This window comes from Aspergillus welwitschiae, assembly GCF_003344945.1.
Source record: "Aspergillus welwitschiae strain CBS 139.54b unplaced genomic scaffold BDQ94scaffold_1, whole genome shotgun sequence".
NCBI lineage: Eukaryota > Fungi > Ascomycota > Eurotiomycetes > Eurotiales > Aspergillaceae > Aspergillus > Aspergillus welwitschiae.
In genome coordinates, this window is record NW_020798695.1 from 849,273 (window position 1) to 865,550 (window position 16,278).

The following is a 16,278-nucleotide window of genomic DNA, read 5'->3' on the forward strand; positions in this document are numbered from 1 at the left end:
GCGCTGCAGTGGAGCGGAACAGACCGTGCAGGCCGGTACCAACGGCAGGAAACGCTGTCATGTGTCATGTACAAAGGAGTGCTCAGGATCAGTGACCGACTCGGTAGATTCCGTCCACGAGAGAGTTGCTATGTGGTTGAGACGAAACAGCACCGCCCAAATCTCCAACCAACCTGGTTCCGCAAGCACCTGGACAGAGCTTGTTGGTTGGGGTAGCTCCTCCAACAAGATTAGGATCCAAACGTCAAATAATTCAGTGCGCAAGCTGCGAGGCTATTCTGTCGAAACAATCTATCTGAGGGACCTGTTTCACCATTAGCGTGTCTAGCTGCTCGGATTAGGGCCAGCTCTGTCATCGGCAGCAGATCGTGGTCGCCAGGGAGCTCCAGCTTCAAGGCGACCTATTCCACTTTATTCTGTAATTTTCGTGCTGCCTAGAATTACCTAGTTAGTTAACCATGTGCGCAACCGATTAGTCAACAATAATGACAAAAGGAGAGATAACTGACGAAGAGTAAGTTAGTTGGCGAGGGGAAATTTTCGCCCACGTACTTCATAATCAAACCCTCCCCACAGCAATCACCGACGTGATGCCGAACGGGCGGTCCAAGTTCTATGGCTCCAACCAGTAACCAGAGGAGAGAGCCCTGGCCCCATAGTCTCAGATAGACATTGCTGCCACGTGGGATTGGGACCAGAAGGGTCAAGTTTCATCAATTGTCTATAAATCTGTGACATCAGTTGCAAGGACAGTTTGTGCAAATCCATGGGGTATTGGCTAGCAGAAAGGCAGGTAGAACTGCGAGATTGGTGAGGGGTTGACGGTCTGATCTGACAGGGTAGTACTACAGCTGCTACTAGTTTCTATTTTTGAGGAGCCGTAAGCGCGGCAGTCTTCGGTCAGCCGTAGACAGTCGTGGTTTACCGACAGGATCCTGGTAATTAACGACGCAATGCAGTGCACGTCATTGAACAACAAACCCCCATGATTGACCTCAGGTCTGAGCATTCAGACGAACATCATTGCGTACACCCACCCATCGTCAGTGAAAATTTTGAGACCATAGTTAGCCGGCTCAACATCAATCACGTCAAGCGGGCGTTGTGATCGTCCACGGTCGCAAGTGTTTGATAGGCGGGCAGCGTGTGACGGAGGATGTCGCACACGTGACTGCGAGCCCCATCCGGAGGCGGACTAGTGGCTTAGCATTGGATTGGCGTGTTTCAAGCCGGGCTGAACCCCTCCACCGCCGTCCCCATTGGTTTGACTTAGCGCGCGCCCTCTTTTGGCTGCGTGTTTCAGCTGCAGTGGCCGATGGCGAGGTTTGTAGGTCCGGAGCTGTGTGGTATATCCTTGGGTGTGCCCGAGATGGTTGATACGGGGACTTGTGGTTGTCGACCGCGCTGGTTGAAACCGTGAGATGATACATCCCGCTGAACGAACCATTACAAATCATCCAGAAATTCGGACTCTCTTTCGTTGCGGCGGAGTACTAAGCACCAACCGTGCCGCGGTTTCTCCTCGTCCCACACTGCCCATAACGGACGGTCCACCGTTTCCAGGGGCTTGTCTGGGATGGTGGATCGCTTCAACTTAGCCCCAGTCAAGTCAGCCTTTGCGTTTCACCTTAGCCTGTGACCCTCCGCGCCGTTACCTGTTTCTCATAGGCTCGATGCCAGAGAGAGGTCCCTGCTGAATCGCCATCCGCATCTAGTAAAAAAGCGATTCTACCCCTCAAAGTTGTGTTCTCTTAAGTTCTGATCTCTTGCAGTCTGCTTTATCTCGTCCGGTCTGTTTTGGAGGGGGTTGCCCGTGCTTTTTTTTTTCATCTCTTCGTTGTTGTCTTCTCTCTCAAGCCGGCTTGACCACAAAGAACCCTTTGATTAAGCATCCAGCAAACAACCTTCCTGCGCGAACCGTGCACTTCCCCAGCGGGTCGGACACCCTCCCCCAATACGGTATTATTATTGTTGTGTGTGTGCAGAAGGTTGCTTGGATACGTATCCTGCCGGGTCTGTCTGATTATTATTACCCTCGTGGGTTAAACAAACAGTCTTTTTTCTTTCTTCTGTGTGACTTCTGGAAGTCTTCTTAACCTTTTCTTTTCTTCTGATCTTTTCTACCCTGACCGATTGACCACACTCCTTATTGTTGTACGCCCAGAGCTACCGTCGCTACGAGCTCTGCAATTGTTTGACCGGTGTACGGATTGAAATTCTTCCTGGAGTCACTATTCTCACCGGCATATTTGATCCCAAGCCTCACCTCCGGTTTCTGTTGAGGCTGAACGGACCATCTCCTTCAAGCAAAAGGAAGAGCTCTACAGGTATGTATACAGCTGTTTTATTTTTATTCCATTATTATTATCCTTTTTACTGTCGTCCATGTTCCGGTTACGTTGCTGCTTTCCTCTTCTTCCTGGGTTTATGTCATCTCTGGGTCCTTTCACACTAGTCCCCCCATCGCACTTCACTGCCTCTGTTGGTTTGTTCCTGGACCAACTATCGTTTGCAGCCTTCCCAGTGGCACCCTATTGTGGAGACCATTTTACTTTTTCTTTTACCTTCCTTTTCCAATTAATCGATTGCTTTTCTCCTGCACCTGACTTCTCCGAAGAGGACCCCAATGTGGAATTGGGGAAGACCTCGACTGAGTCGACCAAAACTCAGAGTTGGGAAGTGGGAGAGAGAGAGAGAGAATGAGAGATTGAGAGATTGAGAGAGAGTGAGCAAGAGAGCGAGAGAGCGAAAGAGCACAGAGAGACCCGAAAAGAAAATGCCCCGTCACGATTGCAACTCATGATGTTGGAGAGGAACCTTCCCCCCAGTTGATTTTCATGACTGTTCTCCACCCCCCTTGTCGCCGTATCGGAACCTTACCCACTCGACCATCACTTCCCAGTTTTTCCCGTCCAATTCCTTCCGTTCCCTTCATCCCCCGGGCGATGGGGCCAACCTGACTGGTTACTTGCCACGACCAGGATGGAGGAGGGGGAAAAAGGGAAGGAAGAGGAGGAAAGCATGGAGGAGGATGCTGGGATGGGGTGGCTCTGACATGCCGCTGTTGGGATGAATCTGGCATCTGATTTGCGTGCTTTTGGCGCCCATGATGCACATTCCAGCCTTTGCACACCAACCCGGGCGGCTAAATTTAGAGCTGCAGGCGCTGGATGTTCTGCTTCGACCGGGCGTTGATTGGGTGGCATCCACTGGCCAAATGGGGCTGTTGGGTATCCACTTTCACAGCGTCAAGGATGGTGATTGGCTGGCTGACAGCAACACGGCCGGCCGGACCCAATCAGGACATCCGCCCTTTCCCTTTCCCGTCCCAAAACGAACTGCAACCATTTTACGTTTTTTTACTTTTTTGACTCTCTTACAAGTCTGGCAAGTCACGGCGTCTTTTCCCATACCGTGCGGTGGTTTATTCTTAGCGCTCGGGTGGGTTCGGTTGCTTATTATTTGCTGCCGTTGCTGTGACTGCCGCCACTAAAAGAACTTGCTGCTTGTGCTGCTGCTGCTGCTGTTGCTGTTGCTTGCTGCTGTGGTGCCTGCCATCGGGAGAGACAGGCTCTAGTCTAGTAGTAGTACTTCGTGCTCTGTCACTCACACTCTCTCTCTTGCGCGCGCGCTCACTCTCTTACGCGCTTGCTACTACTCTCCCTCTCGCTCTCTTACTACTCTTTCTCTCTCTCTCTCTCTTTCGCCCTCGATCTTCTCTTTTCCCTTTCCCCTCTTCTACTTTTTCCCCCTCTCCTCTTCTTACCTTCCTTTTCCTTCCTTTTTTTCTTTTTCACTAAAAAAACACCCCCTCTCCCTTCCCCTCCCTCATCACAGGGGACTTGCTTCTTTATCCACAAGCCTGCTTTTATTTTCTTTTGGGTGGGTGGGCAGTCGTTCTTTGCTCCCTTCCCTCTCCTCTTCTTCCCTGTGACCGAGACCCTCCCACAACTGCTGCTTCTTTCGTCATTCCCCGGAGGAACGACTGCCCACACAATCACCGGGCGGCTATTCCTCCCAGTTGCATTGTGCCCTCCATCACTATTCAGAGACCCTCCCTGGTTTTCTGCTTATTTTCTTTTTATTTTTTTTATTCCTTTTTCTTTTCTGGTTCTTGTCGTTCCCTCCTTCATCTTAATTGTGACTTCTCGATTTCGACTTCTATCCATGTCGCCGTTCTTGCTTCCCGTTGACGTTTATCAATAACAATCCTTTTACGCCTGTCACTGACAACATCCTCCAAAGAGGCAACAGTTCTCTTGCGGCATTCCTTGGTATGTTCCCAGTCTCGGACCTTGTTGGGACCCCTCTGTGAATGGCTTTCGTCCCATCGTTCTATCCATCATCTGCTGCTGCTTCTCCCCTGGTTCTCTCCACAACCGCCGGTAGCTCTCTTGGTTTCATTTCAAGCTGGCCGATCGTCATTCTGGTTTCACCCTCCTTGCAGCCGTGCTTGCCTCTACCATCGAAGGTCAACATAAGCTGAAACATGGAAGCTGATTGTCCTCTGTCCAAAAGGTCATTTGCGCTGGTAGCAAGTGCGACTCTATCTTGTCTTCCCCGGGCTGGTGGCAATTCTTGTGCTACGGCTACACTATTTGCGCCAACGATCTATAGCAGCTGCGATCCTGAGAGGGTGTCCCCTTTCAAACGCAGGTGTACCTCCTCATCTCCCTCCTCCCCGGGCCTCACCATGCCTGTGCAAACCAGCTCACCGTCAGCCCCGGATTCGTTCCCTTCTTTTATGTCTGTGTTTGGGAGGTCGCCCGAGTTCCTCGACCCGAAGGGCCGAACTTCACTAGTCAAACCACTTAGGGTTCCGACCAATGTCACAGTCAACACATCGCGACGCCCACTTCCCTTTCAGCATCGCGAAAGTATATCGTCGATGACATCAGGCTCCACTGATTCGTCGCCCACTACCACCATCTCCACTTTCGATCCTCCTTCGGCCGTGGATACCTCCCCGAGTTCCTCGCCCGAATCTCCGTCATCGATGCCGTTATCATATCCTGCCTTTATGCCCGTTGCCCACAAGGCCGAGTGCCAAACGCACTCGGCGGCTCCAACCAGCGACTCGAAACCCTCAACGGATAGCCAAAATGTCGCACGGCCCGACTCCCCCGGCAGGCGCGCACGCAACCTCAAGAATCTTTCTCTGAGGATGCCTCTGCCCTCTCAAGGTTCACGCCCACCTATTGCAACGGCTTCTGTTGTAGAAACCACCTCCCAACACCATCTTTCTGCCCCGCCTTCCCCGATTCATGTGCCTCCGAAGGGCATGCGCCGCAAGCCCGCCAATCTTACGATACGCACTCCCGGGTTTGATCGGTCATTTTCAAGCAACGGTAACGATGTGCCGCCGACTCCGCACGCTTTGCGCCACACCGAGTCCTCCCCGTCCCTCACTTCGGTGTTTTCCCCCTCATTCGGCCCGAAGGGTGGCATGCAACTACCCCGACCGATGACCCATCATGGCGCACGGCGACCGTCGGGTGCGTCGGAGAGCAACCTCTCCCCTCTGCAAACGGTGCCCGACGAAGGATCGGAAGTGCTGCATGAATTGGAAGAGGAGGATGATCACCTCGACTCGAGAGAGTCGACGCGGCGCAACGAGCGAGGCTATCCGAATGGACCGATCCAAATCTATGACTCTGGCGTCTTTCTGTACCTGGAGCCGACCGCGCAAGAAGCTTCGCAATTTGATGTGGTCGTCAACGTGGCCAAGGAGGTGGCAAATCCCTTCACGGCGACTGCTGGTAGCACCGGCACGGTGGTCAGCACCCTGCGCAATGGATCGGCAAGTACGAAGCGACTGTCGACTGGCGAACCATGGACGGCCATGTCCGATGCATCCTTCAAGTCTGCCTTCGAATACCCCCCAAATGTCGAATCTTCGCCTGCCACACCTCAGAACGAGTCATCTGGACCGGAATATGTTCATGTCGGTTGGGACCACAACTCCGAGATCCTGGATGATCTATTCCCGCTCTGCGAGTTGATCGATTCTCGGATATCTGAAGGGAAAAAAGTACTCATCCACTGCCAGCTTGGAGCTAGTCGATCGGCATCGTTGGTTATCGCCTATGGCCTCTACAAAAACCGACAGTTGGATTTCAACTCGGTCTACGAGCTTGTTAAAGAACGCAGTCGCTGGGTCAGCCCCAACATGAGTCTGATCTACCAGCTGACGGACTTTCGTTCTCGGCTAATCCGCGGCAAGCTCTCGAAAGCGGCCCCGGAGGAGTGGTTTGTCGGAGGGGCGCGCAGGTGCTCCGAGCCTCAGCCACCACAAACAGCGAGGACGGACTTATCAGAAGCGAGCACGCCGGGATTTATGAGTGGCAGCTCGGATGCGGAGCAAGCTTCGTCTAATGGCCTTTCGCAGGCGTCGATGAGCTCTCTTTCGGTGTCCTCAAATCAGACGACGCCTCTGTCGATAGAGAATCTAGGCTTCTCTCAGTCGCTGTCACACAAGCGTAGCTTGTCTCCCCGGCCACTTCCGTTCCGGCAGGCTACTTATCACCTGGGGCCGACGGGCAAAACTCTACAATCGGAATATACTGCGCCTTCGTGGCGTCCCGAAGGCGGGCCATGTTCTCTGGCCAAGACGGATGTCTTCGTGCAAGACATGCCGGATGGAATGAGCTCCCTTTTCTCACCGCGAACCACTGGATTTCTGGCCCCGCCTCTTTCGCATTCTATTGCTGACTGCCTCGAGGACGACGGTCCACACGGGCTGCGGTTTGGGTCGCGAGTTGCAGACCCTCGATCACCGCCTCCAGGCAATGAGCGCCTGATCATGAGGAATATTGATGAGTTTCTGTAATTTCCGCCATAATGTCCAAGACAGCTTGTCTTGAGGACGGGCTTCCGGGAGCCCCGTCCAAGAAATGATTCCATGACCATATACACCTGAGGTTTACTCGTGTTGACCTTGTCCCATCTCTACAGCTTTTCATTATGATCTACTCGATCTACCGTCATTCCCTCTTTCAGCTGTGGTGGCATTTCTTCTCTTTCTATTCGCTTCTACCATTTCCCTTTTTTCTTTTCCCTCCTGATTTTATGACTTGATGACCAAAGCGGGCTTACGGTCGTTATTCTTTCGTTTATACATCTGCCACTGTGCAATTTCATTCCCTTGGTCAACCAGCGGTCCATGTTGCATTCAAGGCCGTGCGTCGACATTGCATGCGTTTGGTCAACCGGCGTCCTGGGTGTTAAAAAGATGATAAAAGGCGGCGAAGAGTTGCCTGGTAACTTGTAATATTATTACTGTTCGTTTGTGATGCACCCCGTGTATTCGTCCACTCATTCTGTGTTGTCGATATTTGGCATTTCAGCTGCGAAATACCCTGGGGCTAGTGATTGAATCAAGTTTAACAGAACTTTATATACCAGTAGCAGTGTATGTAATGTAGGTTGTAGTTAGTATGGAGTCTACTTTGTAGTAGCGGGTTTTAAGCGGCCCGAGTGCCGAGCGGCTGGCGTTCAACGTCATGCGGGTTAGACTTATGAATTTTCGACACAGCCAATCTGCCTTCAAATCAGAACACAAGAACAGTTTGGAAGTATGGCCGACGACAGCCATCCGGCGCATCTCTCGCCTAGCGAACTAGGCACAAAGGACTAGTAAGTGGTAGCAGCAGCAGCAGCCAGCGGAGATGAAAGCAACGAAGTTTTCAATCTACCCCGCTACCCCTCATGAAGAAATCCAACAACCCATATATCAACATCGATCATCAACCACCATATCTATACCCATCACCCCAAAATCAATCTATACCTCTACTCATAATAATGTTTTAATTAATAACAGCTGGGAAACCTTCTACGCACGCACCCTCTCCCACCTCTCCACAAAACACACCACCACCACCACAAAACCTACCTCTAACCCCAACCCCAACACCTCCGATGAAGATGAAGAATCCGAAGATGATATAGACGACGACTCCGATCCCGGCACATCGTGGTTCTCGGAACATAATGCCCCGGATAAAGTGCTGCAGTTCCTCACCGATGAGGAGTTTCCGCTTGCGCCGGTGAACACACTCCCTCCTCCTCCATCATCATCATCCTCCTCCTCCGATAATAATGAGAAAAAGGAGGGTAGTGACCAGCCAAGTATCCTCGACCTCGGCACCGGCAACGGGAGCATGCTGGCCCTACTGAGAAAAAGAGGTGGGTATAAAGGTGCCATGGTGGGGATTGATTACTCGATTAGAAGTGTGGAGTTGGCGAGGGAGTTGCAGAGGTTGAGGATTCATTCGGCTTATTTGTCGGATTCTGATGATGAGGAGGAGGGTAAGGGGGAAGGGGAGGGTGGAGATACGAATATTCGGTTTGAGGAGTGGGATATTTTGCATGGGGATGTGCATGATACCTCTTCTGGGGGAAAGGTTGATTGGTTCCCGTATGATAAAGGTGGGTTTGATATCGTGCTGGATAAGGGGACGTTTGATGCGGTTTCGTTGTCGGATGAGGTTATACCTGATGGGCAGGATGGTCATGCGTCCGGGAAGACTATTCAGAGGAGGGTGTGTGAGAGGTATCCTGGGATTGTGAGGGGGTTGGTGCGGAAGGGTGGGTTTGTGGTGGTGACTAGTTGTAATTGGACGGAGGAGGAACTTGTTGCTTGGTTTACTACTAGTGCTGGTTCTTCTGGTGGTGATGGTGAGGAGGATAAGTTGGTGGTTTGGGGACGGGTTGAGTATCCTCGGTTCAGGTTCGGGGGGAGAGAAGGACAGGGTGTTTGTACGGTGTGTTTTCAGAGGGTATAACCTGGTTTAGATTTTTGGTTTACTTTGGTATAGAGGTAATAGTATAGAAAAAAAAATAAATGTGAATGTGAATGTCTATGTCTGGCTCGCTGTTATATCTATGCTGTATCGTTGTCGTTAATCATGGCACATCCATCCATCCATCCCTCTCCTCTGGCATAGTTGCATTCACTCATCTCTCTTCTTCAAAAGCGCAACCACACACCACCGTCTCCTATTTTCCGGCCCCTCTCCCTCCCTCTGCGCCACCCACTCGCGACGCACCTCGCGTCCATCTTCCTGGCTCGCAATCAAATCCCGCTCGTAGATCCGCTCAATCTCCAATCCCTCCTGCACCGCCGTCTCAAAAAAGCCTGCGACAATCGCCCGTCCAGTATGAAATCCAGCCACCACCCAGACGCGCCCGCCAGGGGCGAGGAACCAGCACATCGTGCGCGCGAGGTTCTCGTGCTGCGAGCGCATCCAGTAGCAGTCTGCGGCCACGATGCGGTTGAAGCTGGCCTTGTTTTGCACGGCCCAGGGATCGGTCTCTAGGGTGCCCCATTCGTGCGGTTGGATTGTTACGGTTGTGGAGGTTGATGACACCTTGGGGGAGCGTAGGTTGTGGTCCAGGTTGAATTTGATGGCGCCTGATAAGGCGGGGGAGGAGGGGTGGTCGGTTGCTGTTACGGTGGATGCTTGGGCGAGGGCGCAGACGACGGATGGTAGGGCGGCGCCTGAAGGTTTGTTAGTATGTATGTTTTGTGATTTTTTTCAGGTATCCAAGGGAATAAGGTAGGTAGGGCAAATAGGTATACTGACCAGCGCCTAGTTCCAATACCCTCTCCCCCGTCACCCTCCACATGGCAATCTCATCCGAACTCTTCAATTGACCACTAGCTTCCAGCTCATCTGCCTTCTCCACCCCCTCGGCAACAACCATGGCCGCGCTCCAGAGGAAGTGCGCAAACAGCTTCCGGCCCTCTTCGATATGGTTGACCTGGCCGTCGGGGCGGGGCAGCCCCTCCGCTATCTCCTGGGAGCGCTTGCCGCTCTGGGTTGGGTACGAAGGCACCATGATTTCGAGATCGCCATAGCGTGGAGACGAGTAGAGGAGATGCTGGCCTGGATCGCCGTGGAAAGAGGGTGCATCATCTGGGAACAGGTGTGGGAGAAATGCGGCGAAAAGGTCTTCGGAGGATTCCTCCGGGTCGGCCTCAGTCTCGGGGTCGGCGAAGTCGGGACGAGGGGCAGAGTCCTCGGAGTTGGGGAGGGGATGTCGACGAGGGAGAGGGCGGAGGCGCGAGTGAAGCATTTCGCTTGGGTCTTATTATAGAGACTGTCTCAATAGTTTTCTCGGAGGGGCGCTTGAGGGGGGAAGAGAGGAGTTTGAAGTGGTTCTACTATAGACACACGGTGGGAAATTGATTGGTGTACCCACCGTCGCTGCGGCCAATCGGAGACAGCAGTGCCTGAAGTATAGGGCCGTCCCTTTTTTGGGGCGTGAAAGAGAGTTGACTATCCATGGTTATTCGGGGATGATGTGCAAGGTGGAGAGCTACGATGCTGGTTTCTGAATGTTCTAGAGGCGCGATGGAGATTAGCTTCTCGCTGTCCAGAGAATTACTGAGGCTTATCTTCGGGTTCAGTTGGGCGCGTCTGGACAGTAGAATGTGGTCAGTTAAGTACTACTTTGTAGCTACTCCGTAGTTAGCTTTACATTGCTGAATACCAACGAGAGGGGCTCCATTATAGTGTCTGGCCAGTAGACGTTTTCATTACCAGTTCATATTATCAGCGAGGGTGGAACGGCATCTGATGTACTGCAGCAACGGTCGCATCTCACTCACTGCAATCCGAGCAAGTGACCCTCTTCCGTTGGATCGAATCACCGGAAATCCTCAGGCCTGATCGACAAGCCGATCCTGATTTGATGCTTACCTTACTTTACTAGTCGTTCTCTTCTCATGTACCTGGTCAACGCTCGTGGTAACTTTTCTGCAGAGAGCATCGCGTATCACAGGTCAATGGATCGGTCGGATGCTACTCCGGACTACCGCTGATGCTCCGAGCAAGTCAACCCACGTCCGGTTGAAACTTCTCATGCCACCTGCGAACTTTAGTAAAACTATCACACCATACCTTTTGAGGTGCTTCTATAAGGCCTCGCGTTAATATGGCTGGCTGCTATATAGATACCCAATTGTGTCCAGATTCCCCGCGCGGTTGAAATCCCAACGGTCAAGGATCAGCTTCCAATTCCTTCTTCAACTACTCCTTCATCTGTAACCGACGACGAATCCTGGCTGTTGATCTGTCAACGCGACGTGTTTGTTCATAGCCACAGTGTCAACAGCGAAGCACAGATCACGCTATGCTGGTGGCATTGCCCCCATCCGAAACGCTGGCAATTTGTGTCTACCTTCCATGTCGGTAATGCACCTCGAAGAATAAAGTTAATGCGAAATCGGGGCTGCTCGTTGGGTATGCTGTGAGAGAGCCAAGTCAGCACCGATTTATCAGCTCATGCATCACCTATTGACATGGCCCGTATGATAGAGCAATAACACAGCGATTGACGCGTAGCTAGCGACTTGGGGCAACCTCGTCAATCTTGCGATGGAAGAATCAGGGGCCTTTCTTTTTATTCTTGAGACCATTCAGAATGGTTTCTGCTGCTCAAACGGCGGCCAATCGTAACTGCAACGGACAAAGGAGTAGGTCATTCTCAAAGGCATCCCGATATAGTAGAGCTGCTTTGTAAGTCAAGCGCACCACATCCCGATCACTAGCGAGAGAGTTAGTTAGTACTTTGAAGCTGATTATTGACTAGATAATTGTCCTCTGATAACCCCCCTCGACACGCCAGGCACATTCCTATTTGTAACAATGGGCGGCAATCGCTATCAACTGATTCGGGCCTCCTGACGGCGCTAGACCCGAGCAGGCAACTTGGCTGGGCTGCCATGGAGGGGGTCTCGAGATAAGGCCGTGACCCCGTCATATTACATTACCGGTACTCCAAACCGGGTGGCAGTTCCCCGGCCCCTCTGCCAATCACCCGTATGGTACCGTCATCCGCCATGATGTCATCTCCCCACCCGTAGGCCCTAGACCGGTCCATCGCAGCGTAATAAATTACCGTATGGTCATGGCCACGGGGCGGGCACCCCCGATCAGCAAAGTGAGTGAGTGATTTTTGGTGGGAAAGTCAGTCAGTCAGTCAGTCATTCACTCATTGTACCACAATGGATCGATTACTGGCATTAGTTCGTTCCTCTGATTCTTTGGAGGGACTGAAAATCATAATTGTCAGCTGTTGGATTTCTTTTCCTATTCTTTCTCTTTTCGGAGATCATTGTACCTTGTGACATAGTATCTTTTACAGTCTTTTTCGTTTTATTCTAGACCGTCTCAACTGTTTCTTAAAACGACAACAAGGCAGGAAAAGAAACAAAAAAGAGAAAAAAAGAAAAATATGTTAGAAAAAAGAAAAATGTCTGGGGTGTCACCATCCATACCAGGACTGGTGGGCTACTGCTGAACGGATGATCAGTCCAACAGGTGACGACGGACTGGGAACTACACTTGTCCTTTTGCGACAGAAATTCCCAGAAATAGTAGACAGGCAAAAAAGCAAGACAGACAAACAGAAACATTCCATGAAAGCTCTCCGCGGATTATTCACCTTCTGGACCATTCTTGTTTTACTATTTTCCTTCTTTTTATTCCTTTGTCATCGTTGTGTTATTATCAATTATTTTTTTGCAAGATGTTTTTTTTTCTCAATGGAACCCTCCAAGGCACTGGTTGATATCATCCATCCATCCAGACCTGGGTCTCCCGTTCCCTTCCAGTCCACTTCTCGGAAGCCCGATGCGGGTGGAGCAAATCACATCACTTGCCTGGTTATTCTTGTTCTTGCTGGCCGCCGGTTAGTCAGGAACCAGGGCAAACCCTGACCAGGATGGTGAGAGAGAGAAAAAAAAAATAATAATAATAAGCAGAAGATCCTGAAGGAATTCCAGTCCTTCTATTGAATCAATCAAATGTTTCAAAGTAAGATAATCGTCAGGTTGACTTGCAAAACAGCGGCAATTATTTTTTTTTTTTTTGTGATTTTGCCCGAAGCTGACGGATAAGCTGAATGGCGAAATTAAATGGAGCACTTTTAGTAACTTTTCCCAGTGTCTGATCGCCCGAACCCCCGCATTGCTCAAGGCCAACTCCTGGACTTGGACTAGCGAACCCAAAAAGGGCCGAATTGGAAAAATGGCGACCCCCCCGCAAAATAAAAGCAATGAAATTAAAACAAAAAGAGGAAGGAAGGGAGTAAAAATTACCTTAAAATATTTAGATCAATACGGGAGCATATCGTCATTCATCATTGAATTTAGTAGATTTCCGGTAATCTTGTAAAGTCGCAGTAATCGTACAATGGCCTCATCCAATCAAGGGTTGTAACCCGTCCCAGCCAGACGGCCTCGTGCTGCCATCCAATCCGTCCATCTTTGCATCGCCCTGCAGCTTTTTTGGTTAACCACTCACTAGTAACAGTAGCTGTTCTGTCGTGACTGTCTCTGTCTCTCTGTCTCTGTTCTGTGTCTGTCTGTCTGTCTGTCCTTGTCTTGTCTCCTCTTTCTCCTCTTTTGGTCTCTTACTTTCTCTCTCTCTCTCTCTCTCTCTCCTCTAACTTTCCTTCCTCCCCTTCCATCTTCCACGTCTACGTCTACTTCACTCTTCTCCTCTTTCTACTATTTCCTTCTCCCCTTTCTTTCATTGATCCACCAATCTCTCCCTCCCTTTATCTTAAATCTATCTCGCCTCCCCATTGACTCAACCCCCCTCCCCCAATTGACCCCGTGATTGACTGCTTGCTTGCTTGCTTGCTTGGGTCCTGAACCTTTTTACCCTTAGCCTCGCAGGTACCTGGTCGCCCGCTCGTATCCCTGGGATTCGCCTACCAGTTAAACTAGCTTTCCAACCGTCTCTCACTTTCTCCTCTTTCCTTTCTTTCGCCTCTCCCTTCTTTTTTTTTTTTTTTATTCTTCCTCTCCAGCTTCAACCTCTCCACCATCTGGCTGTCTATCAGCACCAACACTCCGCATCGATTACTCCTTCTCCATCGCTCGCCACAAAAAGGGCATTCATCGGATTGTAGGCCTGAGAGTCCACGTACTCAAAGATGGCCTCATTCAAGGTAACTTTCTCCAGCTTCCCCTCTCACGGCCACTCCGGCTATAGTCGTGTGTGGATTAAATCACCACCCTTTCCCAGTGGGTCAGGCTAACACAGTCATACTTATCTCTTAGGAATTGTCCCTTTCCCGTCCGCTCCCCCAACATAACCCCCGCCACCATTCCCACTCCATCTCCCTCGGTGCCGTGAACTCCAATTTCCGGGTGACTCGCCGCAAGAGCGTTACTACTGCTGCCGCCGCAAATGCTGCCGCCGCGGCGGTCGCGGCGTCTATGAAAGAGGCTCCTGGCGATGGGACGGGGATTACGATGCCCTCCCATCGGCGCGGGAGCCGGAAGGGCTTAGAGTCCAGCTCGGTCGGAGCCCCCTCCGGTTTCGGCTCTTATCTTTCACGAAGCATGAACAGTCCCAGCCAAGAACCGCCGGTCGCTCGCAAGACGTCACCCAACCAGGCCAACGATGGATCGTCAACGGGCCCAACAAATGCAGATGCCAATAACCCGAATTCCAAGCCGGTCAGCACTAAGAACCGAAACAGACGGGCCAGCGAAGGATCGCACCTGGTCAAAGGCGAAGGGAAGCGTGCCATGGCAGAACTTCGCTGCGATCGTTGCGGGAAAGGGTATAAGCATGGCAGCTGCTTGTCCAAGCATATGTGTGTATCCTCCCCCCATGCCATCCTGCCGTCTGGCTCGGTCCGGAGCAATGCGCCATGTCGGCTCTGTGCAAGGTCGCCCTCGTGGTCATCCAGCTCCCCTTATCTCATCTCTCCTCTCCTCTACCTCTCTCTTGCCGTGCTGGGACGCAGTGGGTTGACGTTTTATGGAACTTAGGTGGGAACACGACCCTGCATGGGCAATTACCTCGAAGCTTTTGATCTCCAAACATCAGCAGGTCCAGTTGCTGGAGGCTGCCTCCGTTCTGGTCACCATGACTCAGGATGATCCGGAGGAGAACGGAGAGGCCGAGTCAGATCTTTCTTCCGCGTCACCAGATGCGTCGTCGGAGCTTCGGGACGGCCTCAGCTCAGCTGAGACGACCCCGCCTCCGATGGACGAAGATGATGACGATGACGACGAAGATATGTCTATCGAACCGGCGACGATGGACAAGCGGTACAGCGCTGGCAACCTGTCAGCCCACTTCTCCCATTCCTACCAGTCCGGTCCCTCGAGCTCCTTCACCAGCAGTGCCCCATGGGCGTCACCAGCGTTTTCGCACTTCCGCCATTCCAGCATCGACACCCGCCCCTCCACCGCCGAAGCCAAGCTGCACGAAGACGATGAGGCCGACTTGGCGGCTGCCATCGGACTTTGCAACTTTGGAACCCCGCGCATGGGGCCACAGCAAATGTCTCCGAGCGTGCCACCGGTGCCTCCACTCCCTACCCGCTACTTGGATCAAGCCAGCTCCGTCGATAATCAGGGCCGTAGCCTGGACCAATCGAGAACAGGTGCTACCGATGCGGCTTTCTCCGGCACCACACCGAACTTCCTCTCGCTGTCATTTAACCCCTCCTTGTCTTATAAGGTGTCCGACGAGCGAGAAGTGAGAACCGGCAATGCTGACCGTGCCAAGCGGCAGCACCGCAACGCGGACGTCGACTTCGGAAGCCGGCCTACACAGGCCGATGATGATGACGATGGCGTCTTCGGCCGAATGGAAGAGTAGAACGACGACTGACGTCCGTCTAGACTTCCTCCTTCCCACCCTCCGGATTTTCATTTTCATTCTGGTCAGCCTTGGATCGCTGGCCAGACCGCTGTATTGCAGCCATCACTTGATGACATGTACGAGCTTTGCGCGACTTCTGTAAATGCCGGTTATTCTTTTTGACTAGTTGCGTTGAAACTGGAGTTGGAACACCCCCTTTTGCATGTATGCCACTTTACCCCAGGATTTGTATACCTCGGCCAGGTTTCCCGAACAAGGTCCGCCGACCCACCCACACTCACAATGTCCGTTTATACCAATTTCATTTGTCGTTTGGATTTTTTTGTACCTATTAAGTCGCTGCATCCTCGTACCAGACGTCAAGGTGTTTTTGCGTATGATTTCTTGGTCCCTTCACTTTTTCTTTTTCTTTTTTACTCCTATACTATATCTCGGTTATCCAAACCGAACGTCATGATCTTGCATTATCCATTTTTTAGGATCCGGCTGAGGGTGCCGTGAAGGAGGGAAGTTCATCTTCTACATTCGACTTACGAATCAATCATAAATCAATACAATATATGAATAAATAAATACATTCTTACGTGATGCGGAGGTCATAGATGCATGACATCGTTCGTATATCTGTATTCTACTGTTG

The 16,278-nt window shown here is 51.5% G+C and overlaps 8 protein-coding genes across 8 annotated transcripts; 6 read left to right on the plus strand and 2 right to left on the minus strand.

The window, feature by feature from the left end:
* Positions 1-2,272: 2,272 nt before the first annotated feature.
* BDQ94DRAFT_132784 (uncharacterized protein) lies at positions 2,273-2,794 on the plus strand. Its single transcript, XM_026764129.1, has one exon. The coding sequence runs from the start codon at positions 2,386-2,388 to the stop codon at positions 2,701-2,703; it is 318 nt and encodes a 105-aa protein (XP_026632292.1). The 5' UTR covers positions 2,273-2,385; the 3' UTR covers positions 2,704-2,794.
* Positions 2,788-3,422, minus strand: BDQ94DRAFT_132786 (uncharacterized protein). The gene has a single exon (XM_026764130.1). The coding sequence runs from the start codon at positions 3,204-3,206 to the stop codon at positions 2,892-2,894; it is 315 nt and encodes a 104-aa protein (XP_026632293.1). The 5' UTR covers positions 3,207-3,422; the 3' UTR covers positions 2,788-2,891.
* A 703-nt stretch (positions 3,423-4,125) lies between these two features.
* On the plus strand, positions 4,126-6,953 carry dspD (putative protein-tyrosine phosphatase). The gene is made up of 2 exons (XM_026775655.1): positions 4,126-4,274; positions 4,519-6,953. The coding sequence occupies exon 2, from the start codon at positions 4,694-4,696 to the stop codon at positions 6,827-6,829; it is 2,136 nt and encodes a 711-aa protein (XP_026632294.1). The 5' UTR covers positions 4,126-4,274; positions 4,519-4,693; the 3' UTR covers positions 6,830-6,953.
* Positions 6,954-7,516: 563 nt separating this feature from the next.
* Positions 7,517-8,870, plus strand: BDQ94DRAFT_3966 (putative S-adenosylmethionine-dependent methyltransferase). The gene is made up of 2 exons (XM_026775665.1): positions 7,517-7,635; positions 7,823-8,870. Exons 1-2 carry the CDS (start codon positions 7,577-7,579, stop codon positions 8,784-8,786), a joined length of 1,023 nt encoding a protein of 340 aa, XP_026632295.1. The 5' UTR covers positions 7,517-7,576; the 3' UTR covers positions 8,787-8,870.
* On the minus strand, positions 8,871-10,290 carry BDQ94DRAFT_4000 (putative nicotinamide N-methyltransferase). Its single transcript, XM_026775668.1, has 2 exons — positions 9,588-10,290; positions 8,871-9,502 (listed from the first exon to the last, which is right to left on the minus strand). Exons 1-2 carry the CDS (start codon positions 10,078-10,080, stop codon positions 8,955-8,957), a joined length of 1,041 nt encoding a protein of 346 aa, XP_026632296.1. The 5' UTR covers positions 10,081-10,290; the 3' UTR covers positions 8,871-8,954.
* Positions 10,291-11,619: 1,329 nt separating this feature from the next.
* On the plus strand, positions 11,620-13,084 carry BDQ94DRAFT_132796 (uncharacterized protein). The gene is made up of 2 exons (XM_026764131.1): positions 11,620-12,061; positions 12,130-13,084. The coding sequence occupies exon 2, from the start codon at positions 12,314-12,316 to the stop codon at positions 12,725-12,727; it is 414 nt and encodes a 137-aa protein (XP_026632297.1). The 5' UTR covers positions 11,620-12,061; positions 12,130-12,313; the 3' UTR covers positions 12,728-13,084.
* Positions 13,085-13,798: 714 nt separating this feature from the next.
* Positions 13,799-16,222, plus strand: BDQ94DRAFT_132797 (putative C2H2 finger domain protein). The gene is made up of 3 exons (XM_026764132.1): positions 13,799-13,965; positions 14,078-14,619; positions 14,798-16,222. Exons 1-3 carry the CDS (start codon positions 13,951-13,953, stop codon positions 15,633-15,635), a joined length of 1,395 nt encoding a protein of 464 aa, XP_026632298.1. The 5' UTR covers positions 13,799-13,950; the 3' UTR covers positions 15,636-16,222.
* BDQ94DRAFT_4043 (uncharacterized protein) lies at positions 15,739-16,225 on the plus strand. The gene has a single exon (XM_026775684.1). It carries the CDS (start codon positions 15,841-15,843, stop codon positions 16,093-16,095), a length of 255 nt encoding a protein of 84 aa, XP_026632299.1. The 5' UTR covers positions 15,739-15,840; the 3' UTR covers positions 16,096-16,225.
* Positions 16,226-16,278: the final 53 nt, after the last annotated feature.